The 17,309-nt window shown below is 42.3% G+C and overlaps 1 protein-coding gene across 1 annotated transcript; it reads right to left on the bottom strand.

The window, feature by feature from the left end:
• Positions 1–274: 274 nt before the first annotated feature.
• On the bottom strand, positions 275–9,334 carry ID4 (inhibitor of DNA binding 4). The gene is made up of 3 exons (XM_060774892.2): positions 8,443–9,334; positions 3,722–3,780; positions 275–1,858 (listed from the first exon to the last, which is right to left on the bottom strand). Exons 1-2 carry the CDS (start codon positions 8,917–8,919, stop codon positions 3,736–3,738), a joined length of 522 nt encoding a protein of 173 aa, XP_060630875.2. The 5' UTR covers positions 8,920–9,334; the 3' UTR covers positions 275–1,858; positions 3,722–3,735.
• Between the last annotated feature and the right edge of the window lie 7,975 nt (positions 9,335–17,309).

Consider the following 17,309-nt stretch of genomic DNA (forward strand, 5'->3'; position numbering starts at 1 on the left):
ACGTTTACCTTTACACATGCAGTTGGTTGTCTAGGAAACACACAATTAAATCTTACCTAATGCGCTCACTTTAAGAAAAATCCTTTTTCACAGGACTGTGGACTCACTATAAGAAATGAGCATTTTTTTTCTAGGTTATCTGGATGTAAGGTGGAACCACGTTATGCAAACTGTTGTGATCAGATTAACCCTTAGGCAACATGCAGAAGGAAAGTTAAGCAGAAAGCTCTGAAAGTATTGGAGGAAGGAAGAAAGAAGAGAATCACAGCACAAAGCACGTCAATCTAGTTTAATGTTTACATGTAGAAGTTACACATAACAGAGACTGAACAGGATTTATAGATGTAACAGAGTTGTAATGAAATGAAGGCTGTTGTATATTAGAAAAATAATTTTGATACAGTCATCTGATTTTGTTTTTGGTCTATGTAAGTTCTTTGAAATGGACTTACACCAGTAATCAGACTGAAATTTTCCCTGTTATCCCTCCCTACCCTCCATGTTTCAGTATCAATAGTCTTTGGATGAAACAGTGACTGTACATTTGTTGATAGTTTGCCCTTTGGTTAGAAGCAGAAAACTTTTTTTTACTGTTTTTCCAAGGTAATATGCCACAGGGCTAAAATCTGGGGTCCAGCGTCCCCTTGGTGTTACAAAAGTGGTCAATGTTTTGTGATAATTTTCGGTAACATTTCTTAGAAAATAAATGTTCATTATCCCTCAGCACTGTACCCATTTTGGAAAAAAGTAGTAATCTCAGTACATAACAAATAAATTTCTGACATCTCAATGCTGTTTCGCATAATCTGTAATATAAACCTCAGTGCCCAACAGACAAAAAAGTTGTTCCAAAATTGTATGCTACAAACATATTTTCAATTTGAATTCAAAGGGGAATAAACCCACATTGGTATGGATAGAACAAGTTTATTTGTGGTTAGATATTGCATGCATTCATGCAGGAACTGACTCAACTCTACAGCTGTAGCTTCCAAATCGAAAAGGGAGTGAGGAGGGACGGGTGGAACCAACGTCCATCAGAGACATCCCTCAGCATCCAATATATCCTCACTGACAGCAGTTCTGCACTTGAGCCGTAAAACAATCCTTCCTAAAGTATTCCCACAGATTTCCAAAGAAAACATACACAGCTTTAGAATATTTACAAAAAAATATTTAATTAAAAATATTTTATAATTACAGTAGGTCTATTAAAGCATATACTTTTCTCACTTACACTTATAGAACCTCTCTGTATATACATAGTATGAAATGTCACTTTTTTCCTTTTCTTCTTCTTTTTTCTTCTTCTCATAATCTATACAATATGTAACATTCCTTCAGGGAGAAGAAAGTCCCCGAGGAAACAATAAAAGCATCTATTTTAAACAATAGATGTCCAAACAAAAGTTATCTACAATGCCTCTGGTAGATTAGTAAAGCTTCAGATTTCAGCTGCTCAGCACATTAAAAGTTAAGACTTCTACCCTCCCCGTGTGTCCTTGATCTTCTCTATCCAACAGAAGAGCCACATGGATGCTGAAGAGTTTCAACCCCCTCCCTCCCAGACAAGAATACAATTCACATCTGATCTAAACAGAAAAAAACTCAAAAGAATTAAGAAACGTGTGTAAAATGCTATGAACGTGCAAAGTCGTGAAAATTTCTCCTCTCTTTCTCTCTAAAGGAAGTATGGAAAGAATTCTGGAGTAGTTGATTTTTTTTCCTTTTTGCCCAGTGGCTGATATTTCTTTCTTTTCTTTTTTTTCTTTCTTTCTTTCTTTCTTTTCCCCCCTCCCTCTCTAATGTGTCTTTCTTTCTTTCTGCTTCTCTGGCTCAGGATTTGCCTGCCGCACACCTGTGGAAGAGGAATGAATAGAAGGGGGGTGTGAACCATTCTGCTCCAGACTGACTGGCGCCACCAACAAAACAGAAGACATGCTTGATCAACAACCCAAAACAAACCAGGTCAAACAACAACCGCAGCTCCCAGGCTAGGCCAAGCAGAGGCATACACAGCTGCAAGCCCAAGCCAGAGAGAATGGGAGCAAAGGCAACTGTGGAAGCGCCCTCCTGACGTCTCCTTCCTCCAGCTCTATTCCTACAGATTGAGCATGGGATGTGGAGGCATTTTGCACCCCAGTTCTACAAACATCATCTTAAACAGTTTGCTTCCCAGGAAATGGGTAAAGATGACAGCTGTGTTGCCAAAGAAAAAGCGGTGTAAGCAAACCCACATAGTTTCCGTAATGCATTTTTTTCTTTGTATTTGGAGAAAAGCAAAGCAACACCTCAGAAACATATTAAGGAGTCTACTGATCTGTGAGCCAAAGAAATGCCATTACAGTTCAGAATGAATGGCTCATTTCTTTTTCCAACTCAAACAATGTGACACAAGTGTTCTGCTTCCTTTGTATTTGGTTGTTTGTCCTGATGTAATTCTGTTTGAATGTTTTCCCCTTTTTGGCACTGAATATTTGCCATACATGTTGGAAACCACCCTGAGTCCCTCTGGGGGGATAAGGAGGTCTACAAATAAATTGTTGTTATTGTTATTATTATTATTTGTTACACAAAAAGATTAGTACACAGCAAACAAGATCACTGTGCTGGTTTTTGTATTGGATCACACACCGGACACTTCCTAAGTGTCTAGGACTGTGTGATGTATCGACAAATAATGCGTACAGATCTGAGTAGGGTGGTCTTTTGCAGTTCACAGATGGTAATTTTGACAGCACCGATTTTTTTAAGTGCAGGCCAAAGTCTTTAGACACTGCACCCAGTGTGCCGATCACCACTGGGACCACCTTTACTGATTTGTGCCAGAGTCTTTGCAGTTCAATATCTATTATTATTATTATTATTATTATTATTATTATTATTATTATCCTAGACACTTCCCAAGTTTTTAAAACTGTGTGATGCATTGGCAAATAATGCATGTAGATCTCAGAAGGGCGGCCTTTTGCAGCTGACAGATGGTGATTTTGACAGTGCTGATTGTTTTTAAGTGCAGGCCAAGGTATTTAGGCACTACACCCAGTGCGCCAATCACCACTGGGACCAGCTTTACTGGCTTGTGCCAAAGTCTTTGCAGTTCAATCTATTAGTAGTAGTAGTAGTAGTAGTAGTAGTAGTAGTATTTGTCCCTAGCTGTAACAAATGGCAAGGCTTGGTTTAATCTAGGGTTCAATCTAGATCAATCCTTTCAAATATATAAATTTAGAATAAACGCATTCAGACAGACTTGCCCCTTTAATGTCTAAAATTAAGCAGAAAATATGATTAAACACTGCACACCATGCCAAGTCACAAAACTATTACGCTATGCAACTCGGAATTGAAAGCAATGGGATTACACTGATTTAGATCAAAGTATGCTAACTGAGTTAGTGGGTGGGGGTTGCAGCCTAGCATGCTAATTTCGATGCACATTTTTGGCACAGACTTTTCTTCTGATTTCAATCATACTGGGTTTCCAGTAAGTGCACTGAAGAACTGGAGCACCCAAAGGTTTGGGAAAAAGGACTCTAGCCTGATCCCAACTACATTAGCTCACATGTAAGGGCCACTGTTTTGAACATGGTTTACTTCCAAATAAGTATAGTTAGGGGTTACAGTCCTGGGTTAAAGAGATTCTCTACCAAAGATGCTGGTATAAAACAGCCAAGACACCATGTTCCCAGCTCTGCTAACACACCAAAGAGAGAATACTCACCTTGGAAATGCAGTTCAGCGGCACAGAATACTGTCCCCTTGCTTATTCACAGCGCCAGCCTGCAAAAGAACAGCAGAAACAAGAGTGGCACATTAGAGGTGGCGTATATGAGAGGCTTAGAGAGGAAAAACAGAAAACCTTCATTGTCCAAGCTTCTCTAGACACACTGGGACAAAGGAAGCTGGAGGAATGAGACCTGTTTCTCTACAAAGTCTGTCCCCGGCTAATCATTAGTGGCAGGCGGCACGCTGTCAGGTGTGGCAACCTTTTGCTTCATACCCCCACAGGGACTACCAATGGCAGCCGAGGGTCACATACTTCCCCCCGGGCAGTACAACCAAGCAATAGTGGCTGTGTTATAAAAATCTGGGGCTCTCCACAGAACTGTTTCAATCAATACCTGCCACATGGATGCTTTCTCTCAGCATATTTTTACTACAGGGGATGGTGGATGGGGAAGAGGATACACTCCATTCCCACATACTGTGGAGCCTTTGTTGAAACAATTGCCATCTACATGTGTTTGTTTGCCCCCTCAATGCTCCTAGTTTAGTTCTAAAGACACTGATCTCAATCCAGTTCTAGTCACCAATGAACCGACTATTTCCAACGATGTGCTGGTCCAGATCAACAATGTGATGTACTGTGTATCTATATGCCAATACTCAATTGTATCCATACTGGCTACACCTGAAAATGACTGCTATTTAAGTAACCCTCCCTTGCTAGTCCTGGGCAATTGTGGGGGGAAAATAATCCCTGTGAAATAAATAAAAATTGCCTCCCTATAAGGCATATACATATGGATAAGAGCTGAACATACAATGCTAGATATATTATTAAATTATTATCTATTATTATATTTTGCTGCACACTGCTCATTCAAGAATGCTCATGCAGATATAGTTGACCGAATGGCAAAGCCTGGCAACCTATAGACATGCCATTGCATCCTATAAGGTATTAAGGGTGTGTAGGTATGCGCCCGTGTTCATGCTTGCACAGCCACACAAGGAGACCCATTTCACCTGGAATGTAATATCAAGGCCGCCTTGCAACCCTCCAACCAATTAACCCATATTGTTGGATTTTGGGAAGCTTCCCTTCCAGAGAGACCAGATCAAGTGGTGCCCCCAAGCATTAGGACAGCCATAGTAGGTCATTTTGGAAGTCTCTGCATAAAACAGAGGGACCAAAGAAGAGGAGAAGGTTTGGCTGGGGACAGGTGGAATCGGGGATGAAAAGCTGAGCAAGGGAATTAGGGTCTGATCCTGTAGACAAGAGGTGCATCTAGACTACACATTTTGACAGCACATTAACTGCTCTGGCTCAATGCTATGGAATCATGGAGTTGCAGTTTTACAAGGTCTTTAAGCCCTCTCTTCCAAAAAATACTGGAGCCTCACAAGTCCTGTGAATCGGAGGGGATAACGAGGAATTTTAAAGTATGATTTGTGACTGTGTTGTGACATACAAAGTACATGTGTTGTCAAAGGCTTTAATGGCCAGAATCACTGGGTTGCTGTGAGTTTTTGGGGCTGTATGGCCATGTTTCAGAAGCATTCTCTCCTGATGTTTCACCTACATCTATGACAGACATCCTCAGAGGTTGTGAGGTCTGTTGGAAACTAGGCAAGTGAGGTTTATATATCTGTGGGATGTCTGGGGTGGGGGAAATAACTCTTATCTGCTTCAGACAGGTGTGAATGTTGCAACTGGCCACCTTGATTAGCATTGAATAGCCTTTCAGCTTCAAGGTCTGAGTGCTTCTTGCCTCAGGGAATCTTTTGTAGTGAGGTGTTAGTTGGTTCTGATTGCTTCCTGTCTGGAACTCCTCTGTTTTCTGATACGCACCATGTGCATATTTAATAAAAAAGGAAAAGCAAACAACAATTCCCAGGATCCCATAGCATCAAGTCAGGGCAGTGAAAGTGTTGCCAAGCGGCATTATTAATTCTATAGCAAAGATGCACCCTATAGCACCAGATCCATAGTTCACCTGCTGAACCGTTTGAAGGTTTGTCTTGGAGACAGGTGGAGTCAGGGAGGGAAGAGGGGGTGGCGGGTGAATTACTGTATTTCTTCGATTCTAAGACACAGGTCATCACATCTTTTTAAAACAGTGTCTTGGTATCGTGGGTGTTTTTTTTAATCTATGTGAATAAAAGTGAACATATGTGTGCATGTCTGTACCTCAAGGGCTTCTCTATGGCCCAATGAATCTGGACCGAAACATGGGACACATGATCCAAATCAAAACGCTGGAGAGGTTTAAACTTAAAAAGAAAACCTAGGGCCCCGGTTATGAAAATGAGATGAGCGGTTGGGTCAGGATTCGATTGAAGCTGGCCAAACCCGCAAGTCAGTAGGGTGAAAAACATTCTCTGTGAAATTAAACAAATTGTGGATATTTTTTTTCTTCATTCACCTTGCAAACCAATCTATTTTTAAAGATAACAATGAGTATTGCCAAGAATTAGCAGTTGAAAATGTATCCCTGAACAAAAGCAGATATAAAAGCTAATATGTGTGTGTGTGTGTGTAAGAGAGAGAGATAATGTATGTATGTATATATCTATCTAAAGTTAACAATGAGTGGGTTGTTGTGAGTTTTCTGGGCTGTATGGCCATGTTCCAAAAGATACATTTCGCCTGTATCTATGGCGAAACCTCACAACCTCTGAGGATGCCTGCCACAGGTGCAGGCAAAACGTCAGGAGAGAATGCTTCTGGAACATGGCCATACAGCCCAGAAAACTCACAACTACCCAGTGATTCTGGCCATGAAAGCCTTTGACAATACATTTAGTGGTGAGTATTTCTAATAATTAGTAGTCGAAAATGCATCCCTCGACAAAAGCAGGTATAAAAGCTAATATATATGTGTGAGAGAGAGAAAGTGAGAGAGGATGTGTGTATGTATTTATCTATCTAAAGTTAACAATGAATATTTATAATAATTAGCAGTCAAAAATGCATCCCTGGATAATACCAGGTATAAAAGCTAGTATATATGTATGAGTGCGTGAGAGAATGTGGTTTGTATATATTTAAAGCTAACAATGGGTATTGCTAAGAATTAGCATTCAAAACTGTGTCTCTGTGTGTGTGTGAGAGAGAGAGAGAGAGTGTGTGTGTATATATACCTCTATCTAAAGCTAACAATGAGTACTGCTAAGAATTAGCAGTTGCAAAGGCATCCCTGGACACCTCAAGGTATAAAAACTAGTAGCAATGCGTGTGTGTGTATGAGAGAGAGGGAGGGACAGAGAGAGAGAGAATGTGTGTATGCATATATCTAAAGCTAAAAAATGAGTATTGTTAAGAATTAGCAGTTGCAAATGCATCCCTGGACACCTCAAGGTATAAAAACTAGTAGCAAAGTGTGTGTGTGTGTGAGAGAGAGGGAGGGACAGAGAGAGAGAGAATGTGTGTATGCATATATCTAAAGCTAAAAAATGAGTATTGTTAAGAATTAGCAGTTGCAAATGCATCCCTGGAGACCTCCAGGTACAAAAACTAATATAAATAAATAGGTGTGAGAGAGAGAGGGGGGAGGGGGAAGAGAGAGAGAGAGAGAGAGAGAGAATGTATGTATGTAAGTATGTATATTGCTAAGGAGTAACAGTTGCAAATGCATCCCTGGACACCACCAGGTACAGAAACTAATATCAATAAATGTGTGTGTGTGTGTGTGTGAGTGAGAGAGAGAGAATGTGGGTAGGTATATAGCTATCTAAAGCTAACAATGAGTATTGCTAAGAATTAGCAGTTGCAAATGCATCCCTGGACACCTCAAGGTATAAAATTAGTATAAATGTGTGTGTGTATGTGTGTGTGTGTGTGTGTGTGTGTGTGTGTGTGAGAGAGAGAGAGAGAGAGAGAGAGAATGTGTGTATGCATATATCTAAAGCTAAGAATGAGTATTGTTAAGAATTAGCAGTTACAAATGCATCCCTGGGCACCTCAAGATACAAAAATTAGTATAAATGTGTGTGTGTGTGTGTGAGTGAGTGAGTGAGTGAGAGAATGTGTGTATGCATATATCTAAAGCTAAAAATGTGTATTGCTAAGAAGTAGCAGTCGCAAATGCATCCCTGGACACCTCCAGGTACAAAAACTAGTATAAATAAATATGTGTGTGAGAGAGAGGGGGGAGGGGGAAGAGAGAGAGAGAAAGAGAGAGAGAGAGAGAGAGAGAGAGAGAGAGAATGCATGTAAGTATGTATGTATGTATGTATGTATGTATGTATATTGCTAAGAAATAGCAGTCGCAAATGCATCCCTGGACACCTCCGAGTATAAAAACTAGTATAAATGTGTGTGTGTATGTGAGAGAGAGGGAGGGGGGAATGTGTGTATGTATATCTCTATCTAAAGCTAACAATGAGTATTTCTAATAATCAGCATTCAGAACTGCATCCCTGGACAACACCAGGTAGAAAAGCTAGCATATGGATGTGTGTATGTCTATCTCTAACTATCTCTATCTTTCCTCTGTTGACGGTACTGATTGCCGAAATGAGTGGAAGAAAGGCGGCTTCCCCTGGACCAGAGCGGGGAATCCAGGCATCTCGGGAGGCTGAACAGGTCGCGGGATCGCCTAACCTGGGAGGGAAGGAGGGCAAGGCTAGGCTTGTGGGGGGCGCCCTCTTCCTCCTGCCCTGCCCCAGGAGGGAGCCCTGACTGGGGAGGGGAGGAGGGCAAGCGCGCTCCCTTACCGGGTCGACGTTGAGGGCGGTGAGCGGGGTCCTGGGCGCTTGGTGGGGCGCCGGGGGCGGCTGCTGCTGCTGGGGGGCCGGCTGCTGCTGCTGCTGCTGCCGGAGGAGGGCCGGGTGCGTCTCGAGGGCGAGCTGCAGGTCGAGGATGTAGTCGATGACGTGCTGGAGGATCTCCACTTTGCTGACCCGCTTGTGGGGCGGGATGGTGGGCACCAGCTTCCGGAGGCGGCTGTAGCAGTCATTCATGTCGCACTGGAGGCACAGCGCGGCCGGCTCCTCCGCTTCGCCCAGCAGCGAGGGGCTTCCTTTCAAGCAGCCCGGATCGGCGAGGAAGCCCAAAGGGAGATCGCTTCCTCCTCCTCCTCCGCCTCCATCGCTGCCTCCTCCTCCTCCTCCTCCGCCTCCTCCTCCTCCACAACAGCAGCCGCTGGCCAGCGCCTTCCTATTCGGGTGCCGGACCGGACTCACCGCCTTCATGGTACCCCCAAAGAAAGACACCGAGAGCGAGGCTCCCTCCCCAAAGCCCACCTCGCAAGGGCAAGGGAATCAACAAAATAGGAGGGGTGGAGGGGGAAAAATTCAATAATAGACAACAACGCAAAAAGAAGGATGACAATGAGAATATCCCAGCTGATGAGTTTCTCCTCTTTCCTCCCTTCCCAACCCCAACCGCCTCTGCTCAGCCCCGTTTGCAACGCCGCGGTATATATAGCGACTGAGCGGGTGCAGGCGGGGAAAAGGAGAAGGAGGAGAAGAAGGGAAGGAGGAAGGGAGGGGGAGGAAAGAAGAAGAAGAAGAAGGCGGAGGCGGGAGAGCGAGCGAGCAAAGGAGCGGGTCGGTGGGTGGGTGAGAGCCCGGAGTAAGAGGAGGGATAATCATGTGTCGGGGGAAAAAGAACGAGGCAGGCGAATAGGGCGGCGCGCTTTAGCCAATCGGAAGGAGCGGGCGCCTCCTTGGAACGCGGGATCAGCCAATGGCGGGCGGTTTCATTCTCCTCGGCGCTGTGTAGGGTCTGGGGAAAAAGGGAGGCTGTTGAGCCTCAGGGAGGAGAAGGAAGGAGGGAGGGAGGCAGGGAAGGAAGGAGGGGGAAAAGAAGTTCCTGATGAAGAACTGCCGGAATGCGAGAGGAATCCACGCTCGCCCGTGGAGGGACCGGGTCTCTCCCGCCTACTTCCAGCATAGATATTTAGATATATACTGTACCAATCTCAGTATCTGTCTATCGATAAGGAGACAGCCAAGTCTTGAAGCTGCAATGCAAGGCTATTCAGTGATAATCAAAGCGATCAATTGCAGCAGTCACACTTGCCTCAAACAGACAAGGGTTCTTTCTCTTAGAGTCACGACACCTCCCAACAAAGGATTCCGCCAGGCAGGAAGCAGCCAAGCTTTGAAGCTGCAAGGGCATTCAGTGCTAATCAAAGTGATCAATTGCCTTAAAAAGACAAGAATTCTTATCACAGCACCTCCCAACAAAGGATTCCCCCAGGCAGGAAACAGTCAAGCTTTAAAGCTGCAAGATCATTCAGTGCTAATCAAGGTGATCAGTTGCAGCAGTCACACTTGCCTCAAACAGACCAGAGTTCTTTCTCTTCGAGTCACAACACCTCCCAACAAAGGACTCCCCCGGTCAGGAAGCAGCCAAGCTTTGAAGCTGCAAGACCATTCAGTGCTAATCAAGGTGATCAATGGCAGCAATCACACTTGCCTCAAACAGACCAGAGTTCTTTCTCTTAGAGTTGCAGCACCTCCCAACAAAGGATTCCCCTGGACAGGAAGCAGCCAAGCTTTGAAGCTGCAAGGCCATTTGGTGCTAATCAAGGCGATCAATTGCCTCAAACAGATAAGAGTTCTTTCTCTTAGAGTCACAACACATCCCAGCAAAGGATTACCCCAGGGAGGAAACAGCCAAGCTTTGAAGCTGCAAGGCCATTTGGTGCTAATCAAGGTTATCAATTGCAGCAATCACACATGCCTCAAACAGACAAGAGTTCTTTCTGTTCCACAGATATATAAACCTCACTTGCCTAGTTTCCAACAGACCTCACAACCTCTGAGGATGCCTGCCATAGATGTAGGTGAAACGTCAGGAGAGAATGCTTCCCGAACATAGAAAACTCTCAGCAACCCAGATATCTGTCTATCCTGGATGTATCCATAGATGGACATCTCTAAGCTGGATCTATCTTTGCTGCATATCTTATCTCTATCTGGGGCATCCTTGGCTCCTAGAGTGTATTTTTTTTGCTCTGGAGAACCAGCAGCATTATCTGATCCTTTTCACTTTTGATGGCATTTAGTCTCAATTTCCCAGAGACTCCAGCAAGGAAACGCCAGAAAGAGTGGCTCCTATTTTCACCCCAAGCAGTCTTAGATCCCTTCTCTCCTCCCCAGCAAATCTATTTTATTTAGGCAATAATAAAGAACTGCAAAGAAGTTTATGTAGGGGAATAACATGGGGCTCTCTCTTTCTCTCTCCCTCTCCTTAAGAAAAGCAATTGCCTTGCAACATTAAATTAGAGCACGCCACGATTAAAAATTCATGGCGATAGGTTATTTAAAATTCCTCCACGCCATATAATATTAATCCCATTCAATGTAAAATTCATACCTGTAACTTAATTTGCCTCATTAGTGGCCCAGATCACGTATCCGTCCAATGTACCATGTTTTAAATATGATGCTGAAAATGCCCGGATTTCTGCGCTAGGAGACAGCGCATTAAAATTAACATGCTCCTACCGCCCTCGTAGTGGACGGCAGCCTTTTGATTTAATAATGTTTTCCTCCAACTTTCCACAAGGACTGCTTGTAATATTCTGACTGGAAACCATTAAACCACTGCGTAATGAGCTCAAACTTCACTCTTAGGAAAGGAAGCCTCATCTAGTATTTTTTTTTAATGCTGCAGTATTATACTCATTGGAATAATACACATTTCCATATGTGGGATGGAGGTGGAAGGTGCCATCTTGTCTTCCGCCTTGGGTCTTCTGAAGAAGACCAGGGATTGAAAGGGCAGCCATGAAGGAGCTAGATAAGATCTGGAAGTGTAAAGATATATCATTGAATACAGAGGATTGACCATGTTGTATTTCCCATTTTTGTGTATGGATTTATTTATTTATCGTGTCAGAAGTGAATTGAGAATACAGTTATAATGTATAAAAAAACCACAAACAAAGTTAAAAACTTGCCATTTTACTAAATTTCCTTTGACTAGAGGCTGGCCACTTGGAGTACCTCTGCTGTTGATGCAAGAAGGTCCTCCACTGTGCATGTGGCAGGGCTCAGGCTATATTGTACATCGTCTGTGGTTTTGCTCTTCTCCACACTCGCATGTTGCGGACTCCACTTTGTAACCCCATTTCTTAAGCTTGAGTGAGTGTACAGTGAGTGTATGCGTGCCAACTGTAAAATAAGATGCATGAAGCTAATTGGTCAGGCAATGCCCGGAGAGATGGCTGAGCCTGGGACTTTTGGTTACTGTTGCATTTTTGTTCGGACTAGAGCTATGCAGGTGCAGAGAGAGACAGAGAGGGACAGAGTTTGTTGTGTGCTCTCGCTTCATAAGCTGCTGAAGGAGTTTATCCATAGGGACAGAGAAATACCATTTTAATTATCTTATAAAAGGACATTATGTGAATTGATCACACTATACATATGTTGTTATAAACTAAGAAGAGTAAACTACTTGTTCTTTATTGTTCATCTGTGTAACATATTTTCTTTCTCTGGCAAAGCAGTGTGTTGGCAGATCAACATGAACTACATGTGGTTTATTTTATATTATGCCACAAGCTCTGCATCTTGTGGTTCAGCACTTTTCCAAATTGCCCAATTTTCTGTGTGCCCAGGGGGGAGTTTCCCTCACAGTATCAGTAACTGATTGAGGTTCTGGATATTAACCTGCCACTTTTGGACTCTTGCTTGCTGAGGTGTCCCTGTGAGTATCTCTGTAGATCTTAGGAAGCTATATCTTGATTTAAGGTGTTGGCTTGCTGGCTGATATCCAAGGGATGGGCTGGAGATGTTAATGCCTTTGCCCTTTCATTACAGGCTGCTGCTTCCTAATGGATGTCAAGTAGTGCAATACCATCAAAACAGTATGCTTTCTCCAGTGGTGTAGGGTGTAGATATCCTGTGATAATGCGGCATGTCTCATTAAGAGCCACATCCACTGTTTTAATGTGTTGAGATATATTCCACACTGAGTATGCATATTCAGTAGCAGAGTAGCAAAGCACAAAGGCAGATGTCTTCACTGTATCTGGTTGTAATCTCCAGGTTGCGCCAATCAGCTTTCTTATGACATTGTTTATAGCGCCCACTTTTTGCTTGATAGGTCAGAGCACGGTCCAGAGTAACTTCCAGGTACTTCCAGGCTCAAGATGCTTGTCTGTTCTTAAGATGAAAGGCACACGTCTGCATTTTAGATCAATTAGGAATCCGATGTTTTTCTCTGTAACAGGCAGTAAGAATACCTAATGTTTTGGAGAGCTTCTGTGCAACCATTTCAAAGCTCCCTGCTTGAGTGGTGATGGCACGATCATCAGCATATTTGAAACTCTCCATCCCTTCTGGCAGTGGCTGATCACTGGACAGTGAAACTGGTAGAAAGACAACTGAAAAGGGGTGTTTGAGAAGAGTTTGACGAATATTGTGGACTACTAAAAAGACAAACCAATGTGCAACACTACAGAATTAATGCAGTATGACATGGCTCAATGCTATGGAATTGTGGGGATAGTTTTACAAGGTCTTCAGCCTTCTCTGTCAAATTATAAATCCTAGGATACTATAGCATCCAATCATGGCAGTTAAAATGGTGTCAAGCTACATCAGTTCTACAGCGTAGATACATGCTAAGAACATATTGAGCTGAACTCTCCCTAGAAGCCAAGATTACTTAACTGCAACTGTTGCACCTTGGCCATGACATGAGAAGACAGGACTAAAATGTTTGCCAGAGTGGTAAGTGTTAGGAAAACAGGAAAATTGCATTCCCGATGCATAGACTCAACCAAGGAAGCCATAGCCCTGAATCTGTGAGGTTTGGCTTTTCCTTGCTCAATCACATAGATACCAAAATCCATGAATGCTCAAGTCTCATTATACTGTATACAAAGGTGTAGTAAAACAGTATCACTTCTAACAAAATAGCAAAATCAAGGTTTATGTTTGAATATTTTCAAGTTGTGGATTGTTGAATCCATGGATACAGAATCCATGGATAATGAGGTTATGCTGTATTAATCTCCCAAACCCCCAAATCCTTGCCTAATTTATGTGGAAGGAAAAACCAATTGATCTCAGTAGAATAAGCCTAAAGATAACAAGGTTAGAAATGATATATTGTAAAAGTAAGAAATAGAAACATTTTACTAAATGTTTATTTGGAGACATAATTTGCTTCTGAATATACATCACTGCTAGAAATAGAAGGTCCTACATTTCTTAGTGGTAATAATTTTCCTATTCTATACTGTTTTGATAATATAATCCCTCACATCCTCCATAAGCTAACCTGATTGCTAGACCGAGTAGGTGAGCGAAAATCTTACTGTTCCCATCTTAATTAAAATCTGTGTGAAACTAGATATACTACTGTAGTTAATTGTTTTGGTTGTATAGAATCAGTTCTTAGAGCTAATCTGATTTCACTTTAGGAAACTGGTGGGAAATCCCAGTATGGATCCCATTCTCCTGGTGCCAATCTGGTCTGAACAGATGTGCATATGTTTTTAAGGAATCTCAATGTTGAGCTATTCTTGAATCTAAAGCAACAAGCCTGCAGAAGGAAGAGGTCCGTGACAGAACTTTCTAAATCACAAGGGATGTTATTTTCATCCCTTATAGGCAGAGAATGTAGACGTCAGCACATGAAGTACACAATGCTGATTAAAATAATTAGCAGACACATATTTAAATTGGAATATTTCTTTTAAGGGCATTGACTTGCTGAATTGGCCAAGTTATCCTCTCCCCATTTTGCTAATGACAAAATACTGAGCAATTGAGAACTTTAGAGAAAGGGCAATGAATGGAAAATATTAGAAACTATGTTGAGTACAAACATCATTTTTGACAGCATCATTTCTTTCAAAGTCTTATATTTCACCTTTTCTCACAGTCTTAAACAGTGTATAATATAGGTTGAGCATCTTCTCAAAGAACTTTAAAATGTGAAATGATTTATATGGGTAGCTAAGAGGGAAACACCATTGCTTTCTGATGGTACAATGTACACAAACCTTGCTTCATGTCCAACATTATAAAAAGTATATGGTTCATATATTCAATTGACACTTATTGCACCCAGGGATGCATCTACACGGTAGAAGTATTACGGTTTTACTCCACTTTAGCTGCTATGTATCAATGCTATAGTATCCTAGACATAGTATACTAATATTCCGATGAGATGCCACATAACACCAATCTTACTACAGCTGCATTGGTTACCAATTGAGCACAGGATTACTTTCAAAGTGATGGTACTTACCTTTAAGGTCTTGCATGGTCTGGGGCCGATGTACCTGAGGGACCACCTCACCCCCTACCAACCCCAGAGATCCCTCCATTCTGAGGACCAAGATTTATTGGAAATTCCCAGTGTCAAGACCTTGCGTGTAACAGCAACCAGATGCAGAGCCTTTACAGCAGTGGCACCATCACTCTGGAATACTCTGCCACCTGAAGTCCGTGCCTTGCGGGACCTACCAGCTTTCCACAGGGCATGTAAGACATACCTGTTTCGACAGGACTTTGATATTGTTGTTTTTAAATTGTTTTAAATTGTTTTTAAATTGTGTTAGATTTTAGCCTGTTCTTGTAAGCCGTTCCGAGCCCCAGGGGAGTGGCGGCATATAAGTTTGAATAATAAATAAATAAATAAATAAATAAATAAATAAATAAAGAGATAGATAGATAGATAGATAGATAGATAGTAGTTAGGTGAGGTACCAGCAGTGTTTGGCTAAAGACCTTGTAAAACTGCAGCTCCCATTATTTTATAGTATTGAGCCCTAGCAGTTAAAGTGGTGTCAAACTGCATTAATTCTATTGTGTGTTTGAACCCTAGGGCATGTCTCCTTGGAAATTCATATACTATCAAGCAATGACAATAATTGGCAATAATTGGATGAGGTATTGCTCTTGTGTGTTTTGAGAGTCCCCAAGATACAGGGCTTTTTAAAGAATGAGATAACATTGCTTATACATAGAAGATAGGTCTATCAGTGAAAGGATTAGCAATGATTCTCAGAAGAGCAGGCTCTGTGTTCTGTGAAATTAGACCTTTGAATAGTAGATGCTGAAGACTAACAGAGGCTGGCTGCCATCATGAAGTTTTGTTTGATAGCAAGCAAATCTGCCATGAAGTCTTGCAGACTAACTTATACATTTCCCAGCATTGTCCTTTAAAGCATTTTCACTCTCAAAGATACTGTATAATGTGTATTATAGTCGAGGAAGCAAGGATGGACAACATAGTGCACTCACTAATGGGCTGTGTCCCATTGTGCATTGCAGACTACTGACTGTGATATTTTCCAGTATTGCAGTTCTTTAGTTGTTCTTATGCTTTTTTGCCTATTCTAAAAGCGACTTCTTCACCTAAATTTCATCTGCTTCCATCAGGCACATTGAATTGCTTAGTGGCACACTCAGAAACTCCTGGAAGCACCAAAATATCGGCCACAACTGACTTTTCATATTCTATTAGATCATAACTGCCTAATCTTAATGATAGATCATCTGAAGATAATGAGGGTGCTGAATCCAGTATGTATCTGCTATCAATGGTAAAGCAACTGTAATGGGACAGTAGGTTTATGCCATAAACTCTTAGGGACAATCAGATACCAAAGTCTGAATCTTCGCTCAACCATAGGAAACCCACTGGGTGGTCTTGCATTAAGTCATACTCTATAAGCCTTAAAGAGAATCAAGGACAACCTCCCTCTTAAGAAACTATGCTTTAATGTGATGCTGAGAGGGGATATGATAGCCATGTATAAATATGTGAGAGGAAGCCACAGGGAGGAGGGAGCAAGCTTGTTTTCTGCTTCCCTGGAGACTAGGACGCGGAACAATGGCTTCAAACTACAAGAGAGGAGATTCCACCTGAACATGAGGAAGAACTTCCTGACTGTGAGAGCCATTCAGCTGTGGAACTCTCTGCCCCGGAGTGTGGTGGAGGCTCCTTCCTTGGAAGCTTTTAAACAGAGGCTGGATGGCCATCTGTCAGGGGTGATTTGAATGCAATATTCCTGCTTCTTGGCAGGAGGTTGGACTGGATGGCCCATGAGGTCTCTTCCAACTCTTTGATTCTATGATTCTATGAAAACTTTCATGACTGGAATCACTGGGTTGCTGTGAGTTTTCTGGGCTTATGCCCATGTTCCTGAAGCATTCTCTCCTGATGTTTCACCCACATCTATGGCAGACATCCTTAGAGATGAGGTTGGTTGGAAACTAGGCAAGTGAGGTTTATCTATCTATGGATTGTCCAGGGTGGGAGAAAGAAAATCGTGTCTGTTTGAGGGAAATGTGAATGTTGCAAAACAGACAAGAGTACTTTCTCCCACCCTGGACATTCCACAGATATATAAACCTCACTTGCCTAGTTTTTAACAGACCTCACAGCCTCAGAGGATGCCTGCCATAGATGTGGATGAAACGTTAGGAGAGAATGCTTCTGGAACATGGCCATACGGCCCAGAAAACTCACAGCAACCCAAACTATGGTGTTTTCATGTCACCATGACCCTGAAATTGAACTGAAAGCACACAAAAACAAATTAATTTCCCCAAGTAAATCTACTATTGGTCACCACAGGTGGATGACGACCATCAGAATTCTG

This window comes from Anolis sagrei, chromosome 4 (genome assembly GCF_037176765.1).
Source record: "Anolis sagrei isolate rAnoSag1 chromosome 4, rAnoSag1.mat, whole genome shotgun sequence".
Taxonomy (NCBI): domain Eukaryota; kingdom Metazoa; phylum Chordata; class Lepidosauria; order Squamata; family Dactyloidae; genus Anolis; species Anolis sagrei.